The 23,668-nt window shown below is 37.2% G+C and overlaps 2 protein-coding genes across 5 annotated transcripts; both read right to left on the reverse strand.

The window, feature by feature from the left end:
- Positions 1-254: 254 nt before the first annotated feature.
- On the reverse strand, positions 255-10,738 carry LOC122011882 (nuclear transcription factor Y subunit B-3-like). 2 transcript variants are annotated; one of them, XR_006120052.1, is made up of 7 exons: positions 10,540-10,738; positions 10,207-10,452; positions 9,979-10,108; positions 9,817-9,822; positions 2,736-2,831; positions 2,579-2,632; positions 255-576 (listed from the first exon to the last, which is right to left on the reverse strand). XR_006120052.1 is itself a non-coding variant. In XM_042568304.1 (7 exons), the coding sequence occupies exons 2-7, from the start codon at positions 10,440-10,442 to the stop codon at positions 574-576; spliced, it is 522 nt and encodes a 173-aa protein (XP_042424238.1). In that variant the 5' UTR covers positions 10,443-10,452; positions 10,540-10,738; the 3' UTR covers positions 255-573. The 2 variants fall into 2 exon arrangements, 1 of the variants encoding a protein (XP_042424238.1); XM_042568304.1 differs by having other exon boundaries at positions 2,579-2,629.
- Positions 10,739-11,261: 523 nt separating this feature from the next.
- On the reverse strand, positions 11,262-22,183 carry LOC122011883 (serine/threonine-protein kinase ATG1c-like). 3 transcript variants are annotated; one of them, XM_042568305.1, is made up of 14 exons: positions 22,064-22,183; positions 21,635-21,951; positions 20,002-20,119; positions 19,838-19,896; positions 18,458-18,522; positions 16,138-16,231; positions 15,972-16,052; positions 15,787-15,892; positions 14,711-14,783; positions 14,288-14,628; positions 13,847-14,211; positions 12,034-12,316; positions 11,877-11,947; positions 11,262-11,734 (listed from the first exon to the last, which is right to left on the reverse strand). In XM_042568305.1, exons 2-14 carry the CDS (start codon positions 21,893-21,895, stop codon positions 11,534-11,536), a joined length of 2,118 nt encoding a protein of 705 aa, XP_042424239.1. In that variant the 5' UTR covers positions 21,896-21,951; positions 22,064-22,183; the 3' UTR covers positions 11,262-11,533. The 3 variants fall into 3 exon arrangements, with proteins under 3 accessions (XP_042424239.1, XP_042424240.1, XP_042424241.1); XM_042568306.1 differs by having other exon boundaries at positions 22,052-22,175; XM_042568307.1 differs by lacking the exon at positions 22,064-22,183 and having other exon boundaries at positions 13,847-14,202; positions 21,635-22,052.
- Between the last annotated feature and the right edge of the window lie 1,485 nt (positions 22,184-23,668).

Below are 23,668 nucleotides of genomic sequence, written 5' to 3' on the forward strand. Positions count from 1 at the left end.
TTCACCAAATCATGAAGGATGTGATTACAGCAATTAAAAGTTCCCTAACTAGCGTGTTTTTTATTGTCAGTCTTTAAGATATCTAAACCTTGACATTTTGATGATTCAGTCTGGCAACTCCTGGTGTTGCAAACTTCATGTATACTTGATAAATGAAGGAAAATGGAGATTAGCATCATTGTGGTTTCAGCATGCCTATTGAATTCGCATTTGTACAAACAGAAAGTCATACGATTAGTATAACATGATACCCAGCACAATCAAACTGGAATTCAAGCTGTAATTGCACTACGAACGAAGAGGTGACAAGTCAGCCCACTTATATGATAGTTCCAATGGTAATTCAGTGTCACCGTGGATAAAATGGGCTTATCGAAATCTATCTGTTGCCAACTAAAAATCCAGTAAGGATAACAAAGATGAATTTGGTACACACTGCGTAAATTGTTACAACTGGGGCTACTTTATAATCTAAAACACCAAATAATTGGAAGCTTAGCGATAACACATAGGGCGACGAAGCTTTTCCTCCTATAAGTCCCACTTCAAGATATTACACGGTTCTGATCTTAGTTACTGCACCACGGAGAAATAGCATCAGAAAAATTCACCGTTTCATTAACAAGATACTAAATTCTAATTGACAATGAACACATCTCAACAGAACAGTCAAACATGATAAGGATTATTTTAAATGAAAAATAAAATTGCATAATATATATATAGAGAGAGTAATTTTATCCCCGAAGACATCCGTGCGCCACGTGCCTCCCATGCAAAGAGGCACCCACACGCATCGCAGATGGATGTCACCCAGGATATCAAATTCGTGTGTGTCTATAGCATGGGAAAAACATCGACAAAAGATATGGCATGCGAAAAATATTGGCAAAAGAAACAGTAAACACCGCCTTATGAATTAACCACTAATAATGTAGGTATTTACTTTGGTTCATTTGGTGAATCTTCCAAACAGATACTTTTATAGGATCAAAAAGAATTTAAATATCTTCACAATGGCATAATATTGTCCACTTTGGGTCTAAGCCTCTCTACTCAAAAGGACTCATATCAATAGAGATATCTTTTTCTTATAAACCCATGTATTTTCAATGTGAGACTATGTCTGCAATCTTGCAACCCCAACAATCCCCCCCCCTCAAACAAAGGATCACAGGGTCCCCCTCAAGCATCAGGTCACTCTTGACCTGCTAAGAGTCTCCCCTCGAGCATCGGATCACTGACCTACTCAGGGCCTCCCCTACTTCGTTCACGGTTTCATCCATATAGTTCGATCTTAGATCATGGCTCTGACTCGTGCTTCATCCAACGGTTAGTCCAGTGAAAAACAACCTCGCTCTGATACCAATTGTAAGATCGAAAATAATTTAGATATCTCCATAATGACATGATATTGTCCATTGGTTTTATTTTTTGGCTCTACCCAAAAAGTCTCATACCAATAAAGATATTTTTTTTTCTTATAAAGTCATGATCTTTTCTATATGTTTTGAATGTGAGACTATGTTTGCAACCCCAATATATATAGTTGTAACATGTTTTCTTAACTTCTAGAAACAAAAGTCATGGTAAGTCAAATGTCCAGCTTCCTTAGTTCTAACAACAATTCTGTATAATTTCAACGTGCAATAGACTTGAGTGGCATCTCTAAACATTTAGGATTCCATTACTTGGTTGGTTGGGAGGTATGAGTGAAGAAAAAGTGACAAAAATGTTACATAAATGAAAATTTAGCTTGGTCTAGATGAATTAGCATGAAAAATTAGCTTCGTCTAGATGAATCAATTTAAGATTAACCTAATATATGACCACAAACAGACAATATAGCCCACATGATCTCAATTTTTAATCTGGCAAAGAATACATAACAAGTCTACATGTGCATGTGGTCACATGGACAACCTATAAAAGAATTGTTGGCGCAGCCATACCATTGTTGGTATAGTCATTCCTTTTCATGATTTTAAATGTAATTGGCAAAAGGTTTAAACTATGCATAATTTATATTTTTCTAATGAATATCAAGTATTCAGGTGCAGATTGCAGGAACAGGAACTTGGCATCTATCCTAACAAGAATGACAAGAAGTTAATGTTAGAAAAGTTATTTCTACAATTCCAAACATAAAAGGGCAGTTGGGTACACCAAGCTCTTGCCAATGCAGGGGGTCTCGGGCTGCATTGAAAAAGATTGTTTTTGCCACTCGAATCCGTGACCTTCAGGTCACACAACGGCGTCAAGGCTTCCCTTCTTTTACAATTCCAAACATATTTAAAAAGTATCACATTTATGCTTTTACATCCATATGGTACCAAATTATGGTGTATGCCTTCCTATGTATTCATGTGGAATGCATGTAAGTACATCACCCTTAATGATAATGAAGAAAATCTCTTATGGAAGAGTTTAAAAGTGGAGGTCACGCAACACCATTAGATGGCAATGTTAGACCAAACAACAAGACTGACATTTCTGAAATTGATGAACAACTAAGTCAAGATACAAATGCCCAATGGTATATTACATAATCATATATTGCATAAGAGTGAAATGGTACCTGAGGTTGCAAATAGCCCATGCCTTGTGTAAAAGATCCTTGTTGACCAATCTACTAATTTTATTTAGGAGTAGTTAAGTTGTATTATAAATGTAATGAAGAAAAATAGAACATTACAAATGTAGTTGAACTAGCAGAAAAATGACGTAAGTATTACCCCTTGAGAGATTGAACCAGATTGAGCTCCACCATGAGAACTAGTTATGTCTTGCTTTAGAGAGTTATCACCTTTAGCAGACACCTTACTGTCACCCTGCCGAACATACTCAAAAGTATCAAGAAAAACTTGATACTTAATAGATAACAGTTTGTATATATTATATTAGCCTATTTGATGATGCCAAGTTAAAAAGGGTTTAAGAAAAAAAATTTTAGCAAAGAAAACAACATGGATTAATCTAGAAGCTTCTGAAATGTGGAGAGTCTGGGAAGTGAAAATTATGTTAAATACCAAAGGCTTGTACAGGAAAATGCTTGCCAGTTTACAGTCTAGACTTTTTAAAAGTATGAAAAATATTTATATCATAGTTATTATCATAGATGTTTGAGTAGCTTGGGTGTGTAAACACAGAAAAGTTATGTAAGTATTGAAGGTTTGACAGCTTGTTCTGTGGTAATTATTCCTGCAAATTGGTGGCTACTTGCTATTTGGATCATGTAATGCCCAACCCAGAAGATACAACAGGGTCAAATTGGGCATCAAGTTTGCATCCTCAGGCCAAGTTTGACCCAATTTTAAATTATAAATTAATAACATTATAAGTGTTGAATACTTCTTAAGATTCCCTTGATTGTAGGGATTATGATTAATTTGGATTCCCTTGATTATTGGGATTGAGATTGATCTTGAATACAATTGAGATTGATCTTGATTGTATTCCCTTGACAGTAGGGATTGAGATTGATTTTTCTTTTCTCTCCTTATGTATATAAATACCTACATGTACACATATTAAGAATAAGATTGAGAGATTTTTTCTAACGCCTCTCGCTTCTCTTTTCCACATGGTATTAGAATGAGATTGAGAGGTAAACCCTATTTTTTTTCTGCACCGCCGTTCCTTGCGCTGCAGCACCGCGCACGCATATCGCAGCCCATCTTCAACAACCGCTCGACGCTGCCACCCTCCTCTCCTCTTCGAGAACTGACGCCGACCTTTTCCTGCATCATGAGCACACCGTCCTTCGTCTTCTCCTGCAATCCGGCGACGACGAGAAGTTCGCGAGATTAGCAGTTTGGCAACGGCAGGGATTATTCTTCCTGTAGTTCCACCGTCCTCACCTATCTTCTTGCATCGCTTGAGCCTTTCTTCGTCGTGTGCCCTCTTTCGCCAAGCTGATCAACGGCTATCTCCGGCACTCCAAAGCTGAATATTTCAATCTTTACCAACCACATCACTGCATCACTCTCTTTCGAGCAGTTGGTAAGAACTACTATTCTTGGGCCTCTCACATTAAGCTTTGGCTTGTTAGACAGGGTTATGAGACACATCTCACTCGCACCGAAGAGGATGCCCAAGTCACCGATCATCCTCTATGGAAAAAGGTTGACGCCCAATTGTGTTGCATTATCTGAGCCACCATCCATCCATCCCTTAGGAATGTCTTCCGCACTCACAAAACCTGTAAAACTGTTTGGACACAGGCTCAACAACTCTTTATAAACACCTCTCGATGACTATCAGGGTTGTAAAGATCTCATGACCATCCTTAGTGTCCATCATGTTAAGGATCTAATGTCTACCTATCTAGGTTCAGTCTCTAGCATTCTTTGTGACTTCAATGAACTACTTCCACCTACGGCCACTCCTATTGCGGAGCTTGAAAAACAGAAGAAATTTTTTGTCTCTGGCTTTATATGGTCTGCCGACAGATTATTCTCATGTTCGCGATTAGATCTAGGCAACCCCACAGAAGCCACTATGGACAATACTTGGGCAACTCTCCTTTGTGTCCCTACCAAAGTCTTGACATTGCCTCCTATTGATTCGTCAACTTTGGTCTCTCGAAACAACAACAGACCTCCACCTTGTAAGGGTGGCAAAGGGCGTCGTCGGTGTGATCACTGCCACCGACCAAGACACACGATTGATAAGTGTTGGAATCTCCATGGTCGACCTCCTCGCGCTACTCAGATCGCTCAGAGTTCCGTCGCTTCTTCAGCTTCCGTTGCACAATTGCCACCGGATTTAACGCCACCACCTTCCTATGATGACTTTCTGAAATTATATGAGGATCGTCATGCTTCAGATTCTACTACTGTCGTCGCACACCGATCATATCACTGATAATAAATTCCTTTTTTCTTCTCTCTCTACTTTCGATTATTTACCCTTTGTCACCATGGCCAATGGTTCCCAAACTCAGTCCCAGGGTGTTAGTATTGTTAATCCTTCCCTGTCTCTTTCTATCTATAATGTTCTTTATGCCCCCAGAGCTCCCTTTAATCTATTGTCAATAAGTCAACTTACTCGGGCCTTTGATTGCGCCATCTCTTTTACTAAAACTTCTATTTCCTTATAGGATCAGAGTACAGGAAGGACGATTGGCTTCGGATGTGAGTCTCATCGCTTATACAGGCTTCAACAGCCCCTCTTGTTGGTTCGGCGGCAACATCTCCACTTCTTATTCATGCTTAGTTGGAACATCTAGGTCTGGATAAGTTGAAACAATTACGTCCTAGTCTTTCTCACTTAGAGTCTTAGTCTTATGAGTCGTGTCAATTAGGAAAGCATGTTCGCAGTTCTTTTTCTCCTCATACTGTGAGTCGGGCTAGGTCCCCTTTTGCTTTGGTTCATTCTGATGTTTGGGATCCATGTCGTATTTCTTCTACATTGGGATCACGATTACTTTTATAGACGATTTTTCCCGTTGTACTTGGTTATATCTGATGAAAGATCATTCGGAATTGTTTCCTATTTTTCAATCTTTTTTCCATGAAATCAAATCTCAATTTGGCATTTCTCTTCGAACTTTGCAAAGTGATAATGCACACGAGTATCTATCTACTCAGTTTCATACCTTCTTGGCATCTCACGGTGTGTTGCATCGCATGTCTTGCCCTCATACCCTCAACAGAATGGGGTTGCAGAACGTAAGAATCGTCATCTCCTCGAGACCACCCAGACTCTTCTTCTCTACTCTCACGTTCCTCGTTAGTTTTGGGACGACGCCGTACTTACTGTGTGTTATCTCATCAATCGCATGTCTTCCTCAACCCTCTAGGGTAAAATACCTCATCATATAATTTATCCTCATCAGTCTCTTCATCCTTTACCACTTAGAGTCTTTAGTTCTATATGTTTTGCTTATGCTCTTAATCCTAGCATTGACAAACTCTCTTCCCAATCTCATAAGTGTGTCTTCCTTGGATACCCCGATCTCAGAAAGGGTATAAGTGATATTACCCTACTTTTCGTCGGTACTTTATCTCTGCTGATGTAATGTTCTTTGATTCGATTCCCTTTTTTGTGCCTCACGCAACTCCATCCGAGTTCTCTCCTTCTTCGCCTGCACCAGTGACTATCTTTTATCCTTCGGGGGCGTCTCTATCATCTCCAACCCCATCTCCTCTTTTGCAGGTTTATCAGCGTCATTCTCGCCCTGCATTGTCGTCACCCATCACTAACACTGCCATGGACACAGCTTTGGAGCCGAGTCCTTCGTCTCTTCCTTCGGTCCCATCTCCTGAGCCTGATATTCCCATTGCACTTCGGAAAGATATACGTTCCACTCGTAATCCTTCTCCTCATTATATTTCCTTGAGTTCCTTCGCCTCTTCCTCCGGTGCCTTGCAGCGCAGTGGAACTTGGGACCTCGTTCCTCTACCACTTAGAAAGTCGGTTGTTGATTGTCGATGGATGTATACGGTGAAAGTTGGTCAAGATGGCACGGTTGACCGGCTTAAGGCTCGCCTCGTCGCTAAAGGCTATGCTTAGATCTTCGGATTGGATTATGGGGACATTTTTTCTCCTGTTGCCAAGATGTCTTTTGTGCGCCTTTTCCTGTCCATTGCTGCGATTCGATATTGACCTCTTTATCAGTTGTACATCAAAAATGCATTCCTCTTTATCAGTTGTACATCAGAAATGCATTCTTACATGGTGACCAGCTCGAGGAGGTCTACATAGAGCAACCTCCGTATTTTCTTGCTCACTCGCCTGCAAAAATCTTTATATGGCCTCAAGCAGTCACCCATGGCATGGTTCGGTAGATTTAGTACTGTAATTCAACAATTTGGCATGACTCGGAATGAGGCTGACCATTCTATCGTTTATCGCCACTCATCTACTGGTTGCATCTACTTAGTGGTTTATGTTGATGATATCGTCATCACAGGTAGTGATCATCTCGGGATTTCACAGGTAAAACATCTTTTCAAACATTTTCAGACAAAAGATCTCGGCAAACAAGTATTTCTTGGGGATAGAAGTAGCAAAGTCTAAAGATGAGATCACCATATTCCAAAGGAAGTATGCAGTGGATATTCTAGAAGAAACAGGAATGTTAAACTCAAAGACAGTCAACAACCCCATGGATCCAAATGTCAAGCTCCTGCCAAATCAGAGGAAGCCTCTTCCAGATCCTGAACAGTACAGACAATTAGTAGGGAAACTAAGCTACCTTACTGTTACTTGTCCGGATATCTCGTTTGCAATAAGTGTAGTAAGTCAGTTTCTCAACTCTTCATACAATGAACATTGGAATGTTGTGACTCGCATTATTCGACATATTAGAGGCGCACAGGAAAGAGTCTTTTGTATGAAGACAAAGGACATACTCGAATTTTAGGATATTCTAATGTAGATTGGGCAGGATCTCCTACTAATAAAAGATACACTTCTAGGTTTTGTATATTTGTCAGAGATAACCTTGTTTCTTGGAAAAGTAAAAAGCAAAATGTTGTGGCAAGATCTAGTGCAGAGGCAGAGTATCGAACTATGACCATAGCTAGTCAAGTTAGGAGAGATTACACAAGTATCACTTATATGTGACAACCAAACCACCATGTATATCGCCTCGAACTCAGTTTTTCATGAAAGGACAAAGCATATTGAAGTTGGCTGTCACTTTGTCAAAGAGAAAGGCATATCTAGAGAAATATCTATTAGCTTTGTCAATTCACATGATCAACTAGTAGATATATTCACTAAGTCATTGAGAGGTCCTCGAATTAACTACATATATAACAAGTTTGGTGCATATAATCTATATTCTCCAGCTTGAGGGGGAGTGTTGAATACTTCTGAAGATTCTCTTGATTGTATAGATTATGATTGATTTGAATTCTCTTGATTATTGGGATTGAGATTGATCTTCCTTTGACGGTAGAGATTGAGATTGATTTTTCTTTTCTCTCCTTATGTATATAAATACCTACATGTAAACATATTAAGAATAAGATAGAGAGATTTTTTCCTAATGCCTCTCGTTTCTCTTTTCCACAATAAGTATTAAATATTTAAATAATATTTAATTTAATAATAATAATTTTGAATTTTAAAAAATCTTTATTAATTTTTTATAATTTCAAAAAAAAAATTAATATTAAATTTAAAAAATATTTTAAATTTTTATAATTTGAAAATTTTAATTATCAGACTCAAACTTGTGTTGAACGAGATTTAAGGTTTTAATGCTAGGAGATATCGACAAAGTGTTTGGCCTACTATTGGGATAAGCCACCTAAACTCTAATAGAAAGCAAGAAGACAAACTAAAAGAGATACTTGCCAACCTGCCATATGAGTCAATTAATAGAACCTCTGTTAAACTAAGCAATTGACTACTAGTTTAGTTGATTATTTGTTTTGGTTTGAGGAAGTCATGCTTAGATGTGATATTGAAGAGGATCAAATTTTCCAGTTTAACGTTTTGTTAAACAGATTAGTACATTACCTTGAACGAGACATTTCTCAGGCTTTTCTCAAACTTTAGAGAAAGCTTTCCAACAAGACAAGGAGATTTTTATGTAATTAAAAATATGTCCCATTCATCATCAAAACACAAATGACTCAATGAAACCCAAAATTCCTAATTACAGTAAGATATCTATCCAAAAAATTCCTAATTCTCTAACCCATTCCAACTCTCAATCTAGTTCTTCTGTTTAGTGTCATTATTGCCATACAAATGAGATTATGCCTCAGTTTACCTCGGTATACTCTCACTTTGGAATAAGAATCTGAAGCTCATGTAGAAGAAGAAATCCAAGAAATTGAGGCTGAAACATGCTTAGGTGTTGAAGGTAATTCAGGGAGTTAGGAAGGCCTATGTTAATGTCATGCAAATTGTTTTCTAGACGCAAGGTCAAGCATCTTCTTGTGAATGGTAATGCACCTTGTGTCTATCCAACACAGCAGAACTAGTTGAAGTGCAAGCGTGTTATCTCCACTCTTCATTTCAAATATTATGGTGCCAAATTTGAAGTGATGGAGGCCATGAAAGGTTAGGTCCATGAGGAGTGCAAACCTACAGTAGTGGGCATTTCCAAATTAAATGTATAGTTGCCAAAAGCAATATGATCAATAGAAGGCTAAAAACTAGCCAATAATTGTGTGTAAGTGACATCATACTCAACAGAAGCATGAAAATGAGGTTGACTATACCATATATTGTTTATGTACTATAATAGTTATGCTATCAGATTATTCTTATATTGATAAGGTCTCAATGGTAATACAAAATTTATACAAGTTTCAGATACCTTCCTACACACCTTAATGTGTAAAGTGTTTCCAAGAGCACAATTTTGCCCCCAAAAAAAGTTTATGTATCAATACCTTGATCATCTTTCTTGTGTGTCAAACTATCCAAACCATAAGTAGAAGTGAGTTTAAAGGGATGTCCGACTTTATTTATAATATGTCAGCTCAATACTATGTTTCCAATGATTTATTGGCTTAATATGATAGCATATCCATTAAGCATCATCCCAGACTGCCCATATAACACATCCACCTTTTATATCAGTCTTTATTGACGAAAAGAAACCTTTTTTCACTGGTGAAAAAATTTAGGAGTACCAGGCAATGATAAATTAGCACATTTCATCAACCAGGTGAAAAATTGTAATTGACTGCCTAGACCAAAAAATAAATAAAATAACAATAATAGTCTAAGACAATGTAAGCAGCAGCATAGGCTAAAAGTTTTATTGACTTTCGATATACACAGAACAAAGATATGAAAAAATGGCACCGACCGAATATATAAGGAACTAATAAAAAGACTCCTTACCTCCATCTGGACCAGCATAAGCCGCAACAGAGTACATGAAAAAGAAGAAGGGAAGAGCATCATTTTATTTACCATTATCATACTTGAAGCGTAGCATTTTAAGACTCGATCTGAGTTACTGAGTTACTAAGTGGGCAAACAAAGAAAGAGGGAGAGAATCACCTCTCTGTATTTCTGCAGATACAATTTCAGCGGTTCAATATAATCCTCGAATCCCAGCGTGGCCATCGCCCAAAGCAGATCGTCGCCATTAATGGTCTTCCTTTTCTCCCGCTGGCATTTATCACTGGCCCTACAGCATCAGAGCATCCGAACATTCTGACCTCTTAGCTAGTTTAGCGAACCATAATAGTAATAAAAAAAAAGAGAATCTAGGAAGAAAGCTCGAACTCGCTGGTGATGAAGCTGATGAACTCGGAGACGCATTCCTGGATGGTCTCTTTGGCGTCCTTGGCGATCTTGGCGTTGGCAGGTAGCGCCTTTTTCATGATCCGGCTGATGTTGGCGATTGGGAGAAAGCGGTCCTGCTCCCGGAAGCTGGATCGCGGGCTCTGGTCGCCGCCGCTCTCGTGACTACCGCCGCCGCCACCGGCACCTCCGGGGGGGCTTGCCGGCACCTCCGCCATGGGCGTGATCCTGAGCAAGACATGGCCAAGGCCGAGGAGCCAAAACGAGAGTGAAACGACGAAACCCTAGATCGAAGGAAGAGGAGGAAGATAATACCTGGGAAAGAGAGGGAGGTTTTGTAATTGAGGTGCGCGCGGGGGTAGTAGAGGAGGAGGAGGCGGCGGCGGCGATGGGTTGTGGGGGGAGGGAAGAGAGGAGATCGGACGCTGGAGAGGAGGCGTCGGAGGAGACGATCGGGATCGGAGCTCGAACACGAGAATTGGGTATCTGCACCGTCCGTCGCCCCAACTTTAATGACATAAGACGGGCCCCACCTCCGACTCCAAGCTGTTGCTTAAAAAAATGATTTACTCGTCTAATTTCCCTTTTAATTAAAAAAACAAATATAATATATTAACAAAGAAATTTAAAATAAAATTCTAAATTTTCCATTATTCCTGACAAAATTATAAATAATTAGAATATTTGAAATCAACAAAAACTCAAAATAATCTCTATTTAAAAAAACAAGTAAAATCTAGAAAATTCAAAATAATGATTTTTTCCAAACCCAAAAAAAAACGATTTTAAAAATTGAATTCCACGGGTTCATCTTCTGTTAGGCACAAGGCGTTTACCAAGTGTTAGACGCTGCCCTGCTGACGCCACATGGCAAAGAAAAGTTCGAAAAATTGTTGGATAGAGCCGTGCATTCATCAGGCAGAATGGAACACCGCTGGTGGTTTCCAATGGAAACTTATTCAACAAAAGCAAACTGTAGTGTCAGAAAAAAAAACAATAATTATAAACAAGGTACGAAAGAAAAGACAAACCAAGCGTGAAGGAAGACACCAAATTAATTAACTTCTATTGTGGAGTCGGATGTATGTTTTGCACCCAAACTTCCAGAAAGTTTACTAACAGTCTATATGGACTAGGAATCCAGAGGGGGCCGAGTTACCTACAACTTGTATCCCGTGATAATTACAAGTTGTTACTTCACAGTTACAGTGGACACGACATTGTCAAATGACATCATCAGCCCAAAGAATCATTACAAACAATTGGAACTACGTAACGTAGAATCTTGGACTTCCTCGAACATCGCACTTCATATTAGGAAGGAGGATTGATCTCGTCTATTGCTGAGCGCATCAATATATGTTCGCAGTCGATAACGGTCTGAGATTGTGGGCGTAAATGATGGACTGAGCACCAAAGATGGTGCTTCCACTAGAAGAAAACGTAACAAACTTACTGCTTTTGAATACTGACATGATGCCCTCTCCATGTTCCCCATCATCTCATCAACCTGTTTTGTTTCAAGAGGCAAATAGTTTTAAGTGGCATAAGTCGGGATGAAAGTGCTCTGTCATAATGTTTTCATTGAGGTGCCCTCAAGTTAAACTTTAATAAATTAAGATGAATAAAACAAGTTAAGGTATTTTACTTACACCGCCCTGTCTGCCCAATGTAAGAGCAGATTGGAATATTATTTCAATTGCGTCCGGCAGCTCTGAAGGCGCTGCGTGATCGTTAATTTGAGCATCAGAATCAGAACTTCACATTTTCATTTAAATATGAACCGGGATAGAAACTTCTCAATTGTACCTGTTTTCTGGTTGATGTCTGAGGCAAGCTCCTCAGCATACTCGACAGCAAGGAGGAAATCTCTCTCAATCTCCGAACAAACTGGATCTGACACTCGAGAGTCTATGCAATTCAAATATTCGGCAGTGTTGGAAATGCAGTTCTTTCGGATTTTTTGTTCCGGTAAGGGACTGACATCTGATGTGGATGCAGCCTCTGCATGGCAAATGCGCAGTGCTTGCTTCCAGATAGCAAGAACCAATAGCTGAACTGAGAATGCTTCGTGATGTTGACCATTCGCAATCTTTTGGCAGGTAGAGCAAAATGTGTCCAACATAAAAGATAGCAAGTTAATCCACACATCTCTAGGAAAAAAATGAAAAGACGACAAAATTACATCATAACAGTCCAGGATGAAGGAAGAAGGTAAACAAAATTACAAACTTTAGGAAAATCAAACGTCACAATATTGCTAGAATTCAGACAAGATGTAGAAGAACCATCTCCATGTCTTAGAGTAGCGTTAGTAATTCCCATAGACAAGTTCTATTTATGCAAAAGCCAAACAGAGAGTGCAGAAGCCTTATAAGGCTGAAGCTTGTGCCGAAAAAGAGAACAAGATTTTTTCCTCACAAAGTGATCTTCTGGAAAACTTTGCTCTCCTTTGGTGGAAATGCTATCTGTAGGGAAAGGCAAAATATACGTGTCCTGGTGCTCTTTGTTCACTGGAATAAATATTTCCCATTGAGGTAATATTTTCGTTAAAAAGTATCTTGGAATATCAACCCCATTAAATTAGTATTCCCCGTTCATCCTTCTTAGTTCTTCTTTACTCCATTCTAAACGATACATACTTACTCCTACCCTATCCATTCTCGGAAGAATGGTTATTTCGATTTCAACTTTCCAAAATATACATATTTCGAACGGACGAGATGAACCCAAAACAAGGGAGGAGGGAGAGAGAAAAGGGGTCGGATATACCATATAGATCTAGAGGGCCAAACAAACCATTGTCTAACTTCAAGAGGTACTTTATCAATGTGGAGAGTTATTTATTGCTTGTTTATTATTTATAGCATTCTTACAACCAAGTATAGAATGATAGAAATGAAAAAAAAAATCATTTATTTTATAGAAATTACCCTAAGAGGGCCCAGCTAATCAGTAATTCTCAAAGAGGGCTCCCAAATTATTTTTTCCCTGAGCAATCCCCTCCCCATTGAATAGACAAGAAACATCTTCAACCACTTCCTCCTCTTCTTCTTCCTCTTCCCATTTGTGCCTTGTTTGGGACAGTGAGGTGAACACCAATGCCACATCCATCTGCTCTGCCTCATCACCAAACATTCCATCTCTGTCTGCCCGATTTCCACTCCATCTCTATCTGCAACTATGAACCACCCACCTCAGGATCCTCCACCACATCCCTGGAGGATCCTCCATTATGTTGCTAACTAGAGTACGCATGATCAAAGACTTTAAACCAAAACAAAGTTTTATCCAACTACTAGTTTCAATAACTTGGTGAACCAGCAAGAAGACAAGGTTGAGTGGCAAAGTAGAGCATGACTTGTACTACCCAGTGCTACTATATAAGGTATCTATAGATTAACACCAAAGTTGTAGTTGTTGCTGATGCCTAATTAAACAAGCAAATTCTAGTCAGCATGTTAAAATATAGATTTTATTCAACCATACAATACCAGCTAACTATCAATGACAAAAATCAATGTACTTCCTTGGCCAAATTCAGAATTTTTTTAAGACATATAATCACTAAAAAAGAATATGTTACCAAAAAAAACTGGAAAAAACTGACAAATAAAAATACCTTTTCTTTGACAATGTCTGTTATGACAGATGCAAACTGCTGCAATGATCTGATCCTCACCATGAAATGGCCTGATGGCTGTTCCATAGCATCAATCATGTCCATGGAACCCTGTGAAGTTAATGACGCAGAACAACCACTTCCTGGAGTTCCAATTGTATGGCTATTACCCACTACTGCACCAATAATTGGCAATGGTGCACTTAGTCCATTAAATTTAGAAGATGCAACTGGTGGACTTTCTGATCTGCGAGGTGAATTGGTTGGACTGGGGCTTACTGAAGAGGGAGACATATCCAGTGGGGGTCCAGGAACGATCACATAATCCTGATCAACAAATTCCAAGGAATCGACGACTGCAGAATCTAATGTGACAGATAAGTAATAAACCTAAACATTATATAGTAAACAACTGTAATAGTGTGAAATTATAGATGAGACCTTTGGAGGAATTAGAAGGCTTTTGTTCTATCACAAACTCTGTCTCTTTAGCAATTTGTGCAGGAGACACACGAAAATCTTGTGCATGACCCCTATATCTGGAAGGAATGGTGACATCTTTTAATGGACTGCAAGATAGATTATTAAGTTCAGCACCAACAGTAAACCCAGTAGTACGTCTCACTGAACCCTTGTTCTGGGGATCAGGAATGCTTGTTTCCTGCAAAACAGATTCCTCATCTAAAGGGAAAGGCAGACTGTCATCATGTGAAATTTCTCCTAATAACCTCTTTTGACTGTATTCAAGCTGTGTAAAGTCATCTCTTATTTTAGATTTAATCCTGCAAATGTACAATTAAAATTATTAAGCACAGTTATACCAGTTTTTGATGATTGAAGAATATGAAGCACAGTTATCACAACCTTGCTGTGTCATTGGTAGGTTGCTCCAAAAGAAATTGGTGATTGAAGAACTCCTCAAATGTTAACCGTTCAACTGGAAAGGATTATTTACTTATAAACTTAATTTTATCAAACACAAACCATATAATGAGATTCTGACCAAGAAGATAGAACAATGTACACAACTTGTTAAATTGATAAAGTAACCAGTTGTCCCAAAAGATTCAATCAAGAAAAGAACATGATTCGTGCTTTTGGTAACCTAAGCCTGGAACCTGAATTAAATTGTCTTATTTAAGGTCTAAGGATATATGCAACATACTGAGAAGATTCAAACATAGGTAGGGCACTTTGTTTCCTTGCAAATTTAAATTTGATTAGACCATTAATTGAAAAAATTAATGTTGTGTATTAATTGGTATTACATTGTATATATGACATTATAAAACCCAAAACCTAAAACATAGAACGACTTAATCCTAAAAATATACCTCATAATACGTGTGTGTTGCCTTTATAATTTTTGCCCAATCCTATAAATGTACCTCATGATAGACTAAAGCAGAACAAGTTCGAAAACATGAACAGAATTAGGTTGACTTCATTTACAAAAAGAACAGTTGTAAAAGATGGTGTCTCATATAACACTACCAGTGAGTTCTAAAAGAAGAGAGAAGCTAGTGTGAGATTCAAGCAAGTCAAGTAGTTAACGATGGCTTGATGTGTTCAAGAAGTATTCTTAGATAATTCACTGAGCAGGCACTTACACAACATGTGCAACCATAAAAGAAATATGGAAGGAATTAGAAAGAGAAGAAACCAAAAATAAACTATTCCAAGTGAGCAAGCCATATAGTGAGTTCTATTAAAGTTTAGCCATATAAGCATTTCTCTTAGAAACAAAATTTTACACTTTTTCTGATTTCAAAGCGTTAAGGAACTTTCCTCCTTGATTCCTTAAAATCAAAGAAAATAAGTAATATGGTCCTGCCATCCATGTTTACCTTTGTAAATAGAAGCCAGGATTTTGGCTTATCTTTAGAGTATGACAATGTGTGGATGAGTAATTTATTAAACAGAAAAAAAGCAGAATATACCTGCATTTCGGCGCAACAACTTTTGGCACAAATCAACACATTCACTGCTCAAATTACAATCAAAAGGGAAATGTAGCTCATTTGTTTTGAGGACATTCTGAAGCAACTGTTAAAGAGAGGCCTTTATTATTTGAAGAAAACAAGTTCTTACATATAAAAGCACTGGCAGAAATATATAGGCCTACCTGTATTTGACTATTCCCGGTAAAAGGTGTTTTTCCAGTCACAAGTTGGTAAAGAATAATGCCAACACTCCAAAGATCTGCCTATTATTTCAGTAGAAAGGCATCATACAAGATTGCACCAAATGTGCATGGTAAGTATGATGTGATAAGCACTGTTAACTCAAACCTTAGCATCATACTTCTGAAACTGCATTACTTCTGGAGCCATGTAAAGAGGTGAACCACAAAGAGTCTCAGCCAAGCCTCGAGGTGCCAAAGATCTGCCGAATGAGTTAAGAGGAAAGTAAAAAGCAAGCAGTGTATCATAAATAGTAATAACAAATGAAATTGACCGGTAATTTCCTCAACAAATTTTCAAGTCAAGAGATTCTATACATGTCATTGCATATTTGAATTTTGAAATGCTGCAAAAAATCAATATCAAGTTGCATGTAGGAGTTAGTGAAAAAACAAAATGGAAAATATTTCATATCAATAAAACAGAAAATTTTAGAAGACATAGATAACAATCAGAAAGTACGATGAATATCTGCTGAAAATTTTATGCAGGTTAAATTCAAAAATCTCTAAAGAGATGAAGCCCAAATGACATGAAAGAAACCAATAAATTTTCAATTCGTATATCAATACCTCTTAACCTCACCAAACTTTGACCATATTTAAACATCATTTGGATGGTTTACAAGATCAACTTGTAACTAATTCCTTTTATCCACTTAAAGATACAAACTTGACCAAACTCAACTGAATCCAACTATATATCTCATTGAGACAGACAACTCTAAGGAGGTTTCCCTGCATAGGGCTCAAGAGAGACATGCTTAGATCCTAGATGTGTGGACAGTTGGATAACTAGCAAATTGACCTCACTAACTCTCCTATTCCTGGTCCAGTAATGAACCATGATAGTTATTGTATTAGGTTGAAGAGTATATACACAAATATGACTGTAAAGGCGTACATAAAGTATTGCTATAATAAAATTTCTCCTTAAGAATTACTATAGTGTTTGCTCCCATTTTCTTTCTAGCCATTCTTTTCTTTGAATATTCTTTATATACTCCTAGCACTTCCTTGAAGGATAGCTGTTGCTCTAGAAAAAACTACCAATGTGAGTGTCAAGCCTGGATGAAACCAATTTTAAATTGCATTAGACATCCAACATTAAACCTTATTTAAACCTATTAACATAGAACTTAACCTTATTTCCATAATTCCATTAAGAGCTAACAATAGAGACAATCACAGTTTCTTAAATCTTGATTCTTTATTGAATGTTGAATCATTAATCTTGTTTAAATCTTAAAACGTTAATTTTTAATCTTCTTCTTGAATCTTTGATTTTTAATCTTATTCTTGAATCTTTATCTTGTTCTTGAATATTGATTCTTTAATCATGAATTTGTTCCCTAATATTAATTCTTAATCTTAAATTTTGTTTTCAAATATTGTTCTTGAATATTGAACCTTATTCTTGATTGTTGCTCTTAAATATAGTTCTTAAATCTTTAGTCTTGTTCTTGAATGTTGAATCTTGTTCTTAAATCTTGAATTTTGAATCTTGCTCTTAAATTTGTAATCTTTAATCTCGTTCATGATTCTTGAATCTTGTTCTTCATTCTTGTTTTTATATTATAAATTTCATTCTTGAATAATCTTTTATCTTGTTCTTGTTTATTCTTGCACTTAAATCAAGAATCGTTAATCTTGTTCTTGATTCTTGTTCTTTAATCTTTTGTCTTTAATCTTTTAAATCTTATTCTTGGATCCCGAATATAGTTTTAAAATTGTGAATCTTTCTTGATTGTTAATCTTTCATCATGTTCTTGAATTTTGTTCTTGAAAATGAGTAGCATAGCTGACAAACTTAGAGAGAGAAGCCATTCAGGACATGTGCTCCACTATCTAATAGAAACACCTAAAAAATTCTCTTGCATGTCAATATCAACTGGAGAATGGCATAGTCTTTTTCAGTAGTTTGACATAATCTTTTTCAGGGTATAAATTATACCAAACATCAGATATTTTCATTGTAAAGAACAACCATTTGCAGGAAAACTGTGAAAATCCTTGGAAGGATATTCTTGGACAAAGCACATAGCACAAAGAACCTGCACTAAGTTACACATTTTACAAACACTGATGCAGAAGAAAATAAAATAATCAATACAAAGTTCAAATAGTAGTAAGACATTCAATACGGGAAGGATCCACAGCTAGCATGTCAAGGAGGAAGTTTGCAACATAACCAAGCAATAAGAGATAAATATCCAAGGAAAAAAAGAATTACAAGTACAGTTAGCTATAGTAGATTGGTTAATATCTAATAAGAACATATAGTATCTATTCAATACATGCAAACACAAGAAGATATTGTTACAATAATAAAGAGGCATTAGCCAACATCTAGAAAACATTCTTTTAAGGAATAAATAAATACTAATATTGTGCAGGAATCTTTTGATAATCAAATGTAAAAAACACACCTTGCAAAGCCAAAGTCAGCTATTTTCAAGACAAAATTTCCTCCATGTGTTGAGAGGAGAAGATTCTAACAAAAATAAGAGCAAACTTTTAAATAAGGAATTGGACCAGGTTAATTTACTAACAAATTTATAAGTATTTTAACTAGACAAAGCAAAATCAAATTTGAGGCTGCCTGGAATCATTAAAATGGATATTATTTAATCTAAAAAGAATATCTCCCATGATCAAGTTTCCAATAAATAACATACTGTCAGCTAAAGTTCTTAGTGGGTCTTCATTATCTGCAAAACACCTTAATAGTTAATATTATACCCAGCAACATTCAATTCTTGTTTAACAAAATACTTACAATATGCATAAATGTGTTATCTGTCTTGAATTTATTTCATTTCATTTAAAGATGCATTATTTAATTTTATTGATTAATTCAGTGTCTACTAAATCAAATTAGGAGTTAATAAGAGCATTAAAATGGTCGATCATGACCTAATTAGATTGCTATGGGATGAATTTATGTAGGGTTCATTTTGGCTTAAATTTGGATCAATTTGGTTCCATTTGATCAAGATTGGGTTAATACAAGGTCGAACCAACTGTAATTTGGTTAGACTTGGTTTAATAGTGTTAGACTTTTCCCTTTTATGCAGCATATATAAATATATATATTGTGTCAAACTCCCACTCTCTAGGTCTGTATTAAGGTAAGATTTCTCCTTATCGCCTATGGTCTTGAGTTTTCCACTTTCAGAAGAGTACAGGAATTGATTCGTCTGTGTTTTCCTTTGATGATGCTACCTACTGTGTCTTATTTTTTGTCTTATTTTGTTCTAGCTATAGTATCCAATATATGGTTGCAAATGAAATTATGGATGTAAATGTTTGTAGTTATGTTTTGTATACTAAGTGTTTAGAATGTAAACAAGAGTTTAAATAAAATATAGGAGACTCAATAATTTTTTTTTGAAAAATGGAGATGGGGATTTCAAATTAGTAAAAAAACATCTCGTGGCTTGAAGGTGATACTTCTCATCGAGAAAGTGTCCCTCACACGGCATGACAAAAAGGATCAATCATTGAGGTTTCTACCAATCACTTACGAAATTATGTAGAAAATTTAGCTTAGCATTGCTTGGGATCTTAGACATAGCTACAATCTATCACAATGATATAGCATGCTGATAGTTATCAAGTTTAAACAGCGCCAAAAGTTCCTGTCATGGATCAATCAAATATGTAAGGGTGTTATATGTAAAGTTCCTTATTGATTAATAATATGTACATACATAGGAAGGACTACCTAGGGTTGTGAGTGGAATAATTCCCCCTTTAATAGTAACATTTCCCATATATAATATAAAGTATGACAAGAAAAGTAAAACCTGTGGCTTTAAGTCACGATGGATGACATTGTTATCACGCAGCACCTGCAAACCAGAAGCTGTACAAAGAATAAAAAATCATCACTTTTTATAGAAATTTTCATATGAAGCTCACAAGGGAGAACAAAACATTTCATAGTGCATTTTTAAACAAAATAGGATACCTAGCTGTTGCATAAAATGCTTTGCAATTATTTCTGGAACTCTCCCATGGTTTTGAATATATACAGATAGGTCACCATCTTTGCAGTACTCCAATACAAGATAGATCCTTCCAGATGTCTGATACAAATGATATGCACAAAATAAGAGTGTGAAATTACATTTTAAAAAGATAACAAAAAAATTAAGACCTCGAGATGCATCTACTCATAAGCAACATTATGCACAACATTATACGCATTCTTAGCAAAACTATGCTTTGGATGCTTGATCACTACTTGTTAAGACCTTGCCAAAGCACTATGCTTGGCAAATCACACAGGCCATGACTAGGTAATTACATGGGCATCATTTTAGAACTTTATCCACTGCAACAGGTCATTGTGAGCAGCATCACTCCATTTCTCATCAATGGATTCTGCAAGCAACAATTACAGGTAACCATGCAGTGTTGATAATTTGGACAAGCTCATAATATTATGTATTGTACTCTTTGATGTTACAATGGAAATCAATATGAAACTTATGTTGTTTATAACACAATGTAACATTCTCAGCTAACATGAATATAGATCTCTTGAATACGTAAATTAAACTTTCAAATGAGTTATGTGGGTGAGAAAGGATGGTCAATTGAATCAGATCAATTGGTCAGCCACAAGAATAGTTGTAAACAACTTTTCATGTTGCAAACCTATTGATAAATTTCTTATGTAAACTCGGCAACTGAATCTTAAATGGCTGTTGCTACCAACCCTACACCAGACACCTAATATAAAAAAAAATGTGGAACCGCCACATTAATAGCCCCCCACGCGACGGCCCCACGTCGATGGAAGGAGGTTCATCAAGAGCACAAGTGTGAAGCGCATGGCGGGACTCAAACACAGGCAATGCATTCCCTGGGACTCGAACCTGCCCACTGACAAACTACCATGCATTTACCATCTGTGTCAAGCCCTGGGGACTGCCAAACACTTAATATGCTTCTATCCATTGTGCTTAAGGGCAGCTCGGTGCACGAAGCTCCCGCCATACGGGGTCCCGGGGTAGGATCCATTGTACACAGTTTTACCCTATTTTTTGCATAAGGCAATTTCCAGGATTCGAACCCGTGACCTTTTGGTCACATAGCAGTAACTTTACCGTTGCGCCAAGGCTCCCCTTCTTCTATCCATTGTGCTTGGTGTGCTAAAATTTAGTAAAAGGCTTCCCTTTTGTTTAAGAGAGCATATGTAATGTGTCTGCCCTCCTGTAGTTGATCTCAAATAACTCATATGATCAACATCTGCTACCACACCATACTTGCAATGCCCTTTTGAACTCACAATGCTAAGGAACTGATTGTTTTGGTCTTAAGCTTAATATGTCTCAGAATCAAACTGAAGATTTAAAAATGAAGTAAAGGTATAGACTTAGACTCAAAGTTAAAAAATAACTGATAATTCATCCAAGAAAATTGGCTCATGCACATTTCAGCAGGTAAAGCAAAAAAAATCCTACAGAACAACTACAAGCAACCACAATTCCCAGGTTGCATCCAGAGCCAAACATCCGCGACGAGTACGAAGCTGAGGAAAAGAAATCCATGCGGAAGGGGGGAAAACAAAAAAAAAAAAAGGGAAAAGACAAGACCTGGATGAAGTCATAGAGGGCGATGATGTTGGGGTGGTTGATCCGACGAAGAATGAAGACCTCGGAGAGGAGGTTTTCCTGCAGCTTCTTGGATAAACGATCCATGACGATCTCTTTGACGGCCACCTCCGTCCCCCGCACGCGGTGCCGCGCTCGCCAAACGGTGGAGAAGGCGCCCGCCCCGATCTGCTGGCCGATGATGTAGTCTCCCACGACACGATTGCATCTCGGGACGATGCCGCCACCGCCGGCGCTGCTCATCGCGAGATGAACCCTAGGAGAAGATCAATTTTTACCGTCTCGTTGATCAATTAAATCTGTGGCCAAAGATGAGAATCAGGGTAAGCATCGAGTTAAAGCAGACGGATCCCAAACTGCCGCGTTCATGCAGTTCGGGTAAGATAGAAGAGTTTTCGCCTTGAAACAGACGGATCAATTTGCAAGATGATCCCCAATTCCGTTTCCTCTCGGCTGCCGTGCCGTCCTGGCGTGTTGCGGGCGGCTGCTCGGCCCACGTAAAAAAAAAAAAAATAGCGTTGATAAATTATCAATTTTTAAATGCTCTTTTTGAATAAGTTTGTGGGAGGTCCCGCAATGGCACGTCGACGCACATCAAAATAAAAATAAAAAATTAATTTATCTCTTCACTGTCAACAAAATCTCTCACCTACTCCTTTACCATCCCGCACTTTTATTACAAATTATTCGTAAAATATAATATCAAAAACTTAAATATATTATAATTTTTAAAAGAATAGTAACGACTAATTTTAAAATATTTTTAAAAATATTTTATTATTTTTAAGCAAAAACTAAAATTAAAAAATATCGTAAAAATAATAATAATGAGGGGTTAGAATATCCGTTATAGGAGTTTCTATTGCTAATGTGAGGATGGTGAAAGAGCTTCTCATTTTTTTTTCATAAGATGTGACTTCCTGATCGTATTCTCCCTACTTATTTTTTTAATTAAAATATTTTTTATTTTAGTTTTAAAAAAAAAATAAAACAAAGGAGTTGTAAAAAAAGGTTGGGCTCAACACTTATAAAAGATTGTTAAAAGATTTTTTAAATGTGGAAAAACAAGTAAGGTGTTTTAATTTTAATATGGTATTAACATGACATTATAGAAACTCTCCTATTATGTCCTATTATAGGAGGAAGCTCCTTTCTCTTGTCATAACAATAGTTTAGTACTAAGAGCTTTTATTTATCTCTAAGGATATCTAGTGGAAGCTCTATAAGAGCTCCCTTAATATCACATCAACTCCATATCAAAATATAAAAATCTCATACATTTTTTGCTATAAAAAAAAATTGGGTTCCACATTTTTTTCCAAAAAATCTTACTCTTTTATTGTTTTTATTTTTTAAAATAAAAAACTAAAAAAAACATTTTAATTTAAAAAAATAAAAAAATTAAAGAAGCAAGGAGTAACTCTTTGTCTCGAAAATGAAGGAGCTCCCTTATCTATGCTATGTCAATTAGGAGAGAGGAGATCTCTTGGATCACTTTTTGTGGTCCAGGGGATGTGCTACTCCTATTTGCAGTTGGATCGTGGTCGTAATCCGGTCGCAATTGGTTGCGACCCCTTCTAGGGTTCATCGTCCCCACCAGGTTATAGTTTTTATTCGGAGCGAGCGGCCGGAGGCCGCCCGGAGGACACCCTCGCTCGGTGCCGAGTAACTTGACCACGTATCCATCACCGGAGGCCTCCGGGCGACCTCCGGCTGCCGCTCGCTCTGAACAAAAACTATAACATGGTGGGAACGGTAAACTCTAGAAAGGATCGCAATCAATTGTGGTCGAATCACGATCACGATCCGACTACAAATAAAAGTGGCACATCCCCTGGACCACAAAAAAGTGGTCCAGGAGATCTCCTCTCCAATTAGGAGTGCAAACGAGCCAAATCAAGTCGAATAAAGTGAAAATATTAATATTCGAATTCGAACTGGAAATATATATATGATGTTCGAATTCGATTCAAATCTCGAAAATACTAATAACTTTGGCTCGAATTCAATTTGAAA

Source organism: Zingiber officinale, chromosome 8A (genome assembly GCF_018446385.1).
Source record: "Zingiber officinale cultivar Zhangliang chromosome 8A, Zo_v1.1, whole genome shotgun sequence".
Taxonomy (NCBI): domain Eukaryota; kingdom Viridiplantae; phylum Streptophyta; class Magnoliopsida; order Zingiberales; family Zingiberaceae; genus Zingiber; species Zingiber officinale.

What these genes read in the sequence shown, in the direction of transcription:
- LOC122011883 (XM_042568305.1), bottom strand. Translation starts at nt 21,895, where the DNA reads ATGAGCAGCGCCGGCGGTGGCGGCATCGTCCCGAGATGCAATCGTGTC. An exon ending in TTCAGAAGTATGATGCTAAG is followed by an intron (nt 16,053 to 16,137) that starts GTTTGAGTTAAC and finishes CTGAAATAATAG; the next exon opens with GCAGATCTTTGGAGTGTTGG. An exon ending in CCGGGAATAGTCAAATACAG is followed by an intron (nt 15,893 to 15,971) that starts GTAGGCCTATAT and finishes TCTCTTTAACAG; the next exon opens with TTGCTTCAGAATGTCCTCAA.
- LOC122011882 (XM_042568304.1), bottom strand. Translation starts at nt 10,442, where the DNA reads ATGGCGGAGGTGCCGGCAAGCCCCCCCGGAGGTGCCGGTGGCGGCGGC. An exon ending in ATCAGCTTCATCACCAGCGA is followed by an intron (nt 10,109 to 10,206) that starts GTTCGAGCTTTC and finishes CTGATGCTGTAG; the next exon opens with GGCCAGTGATAAATGCCAGC. An exon ending in CTGGTTCAATCTCTCAAGGG is followed by an intron (nt 2,630 to 2,735) that starts GTAATACTTACG and finishes TAAAATTAGTAG; the next exon opens with ATTGGTCAACAAGGATCTTT.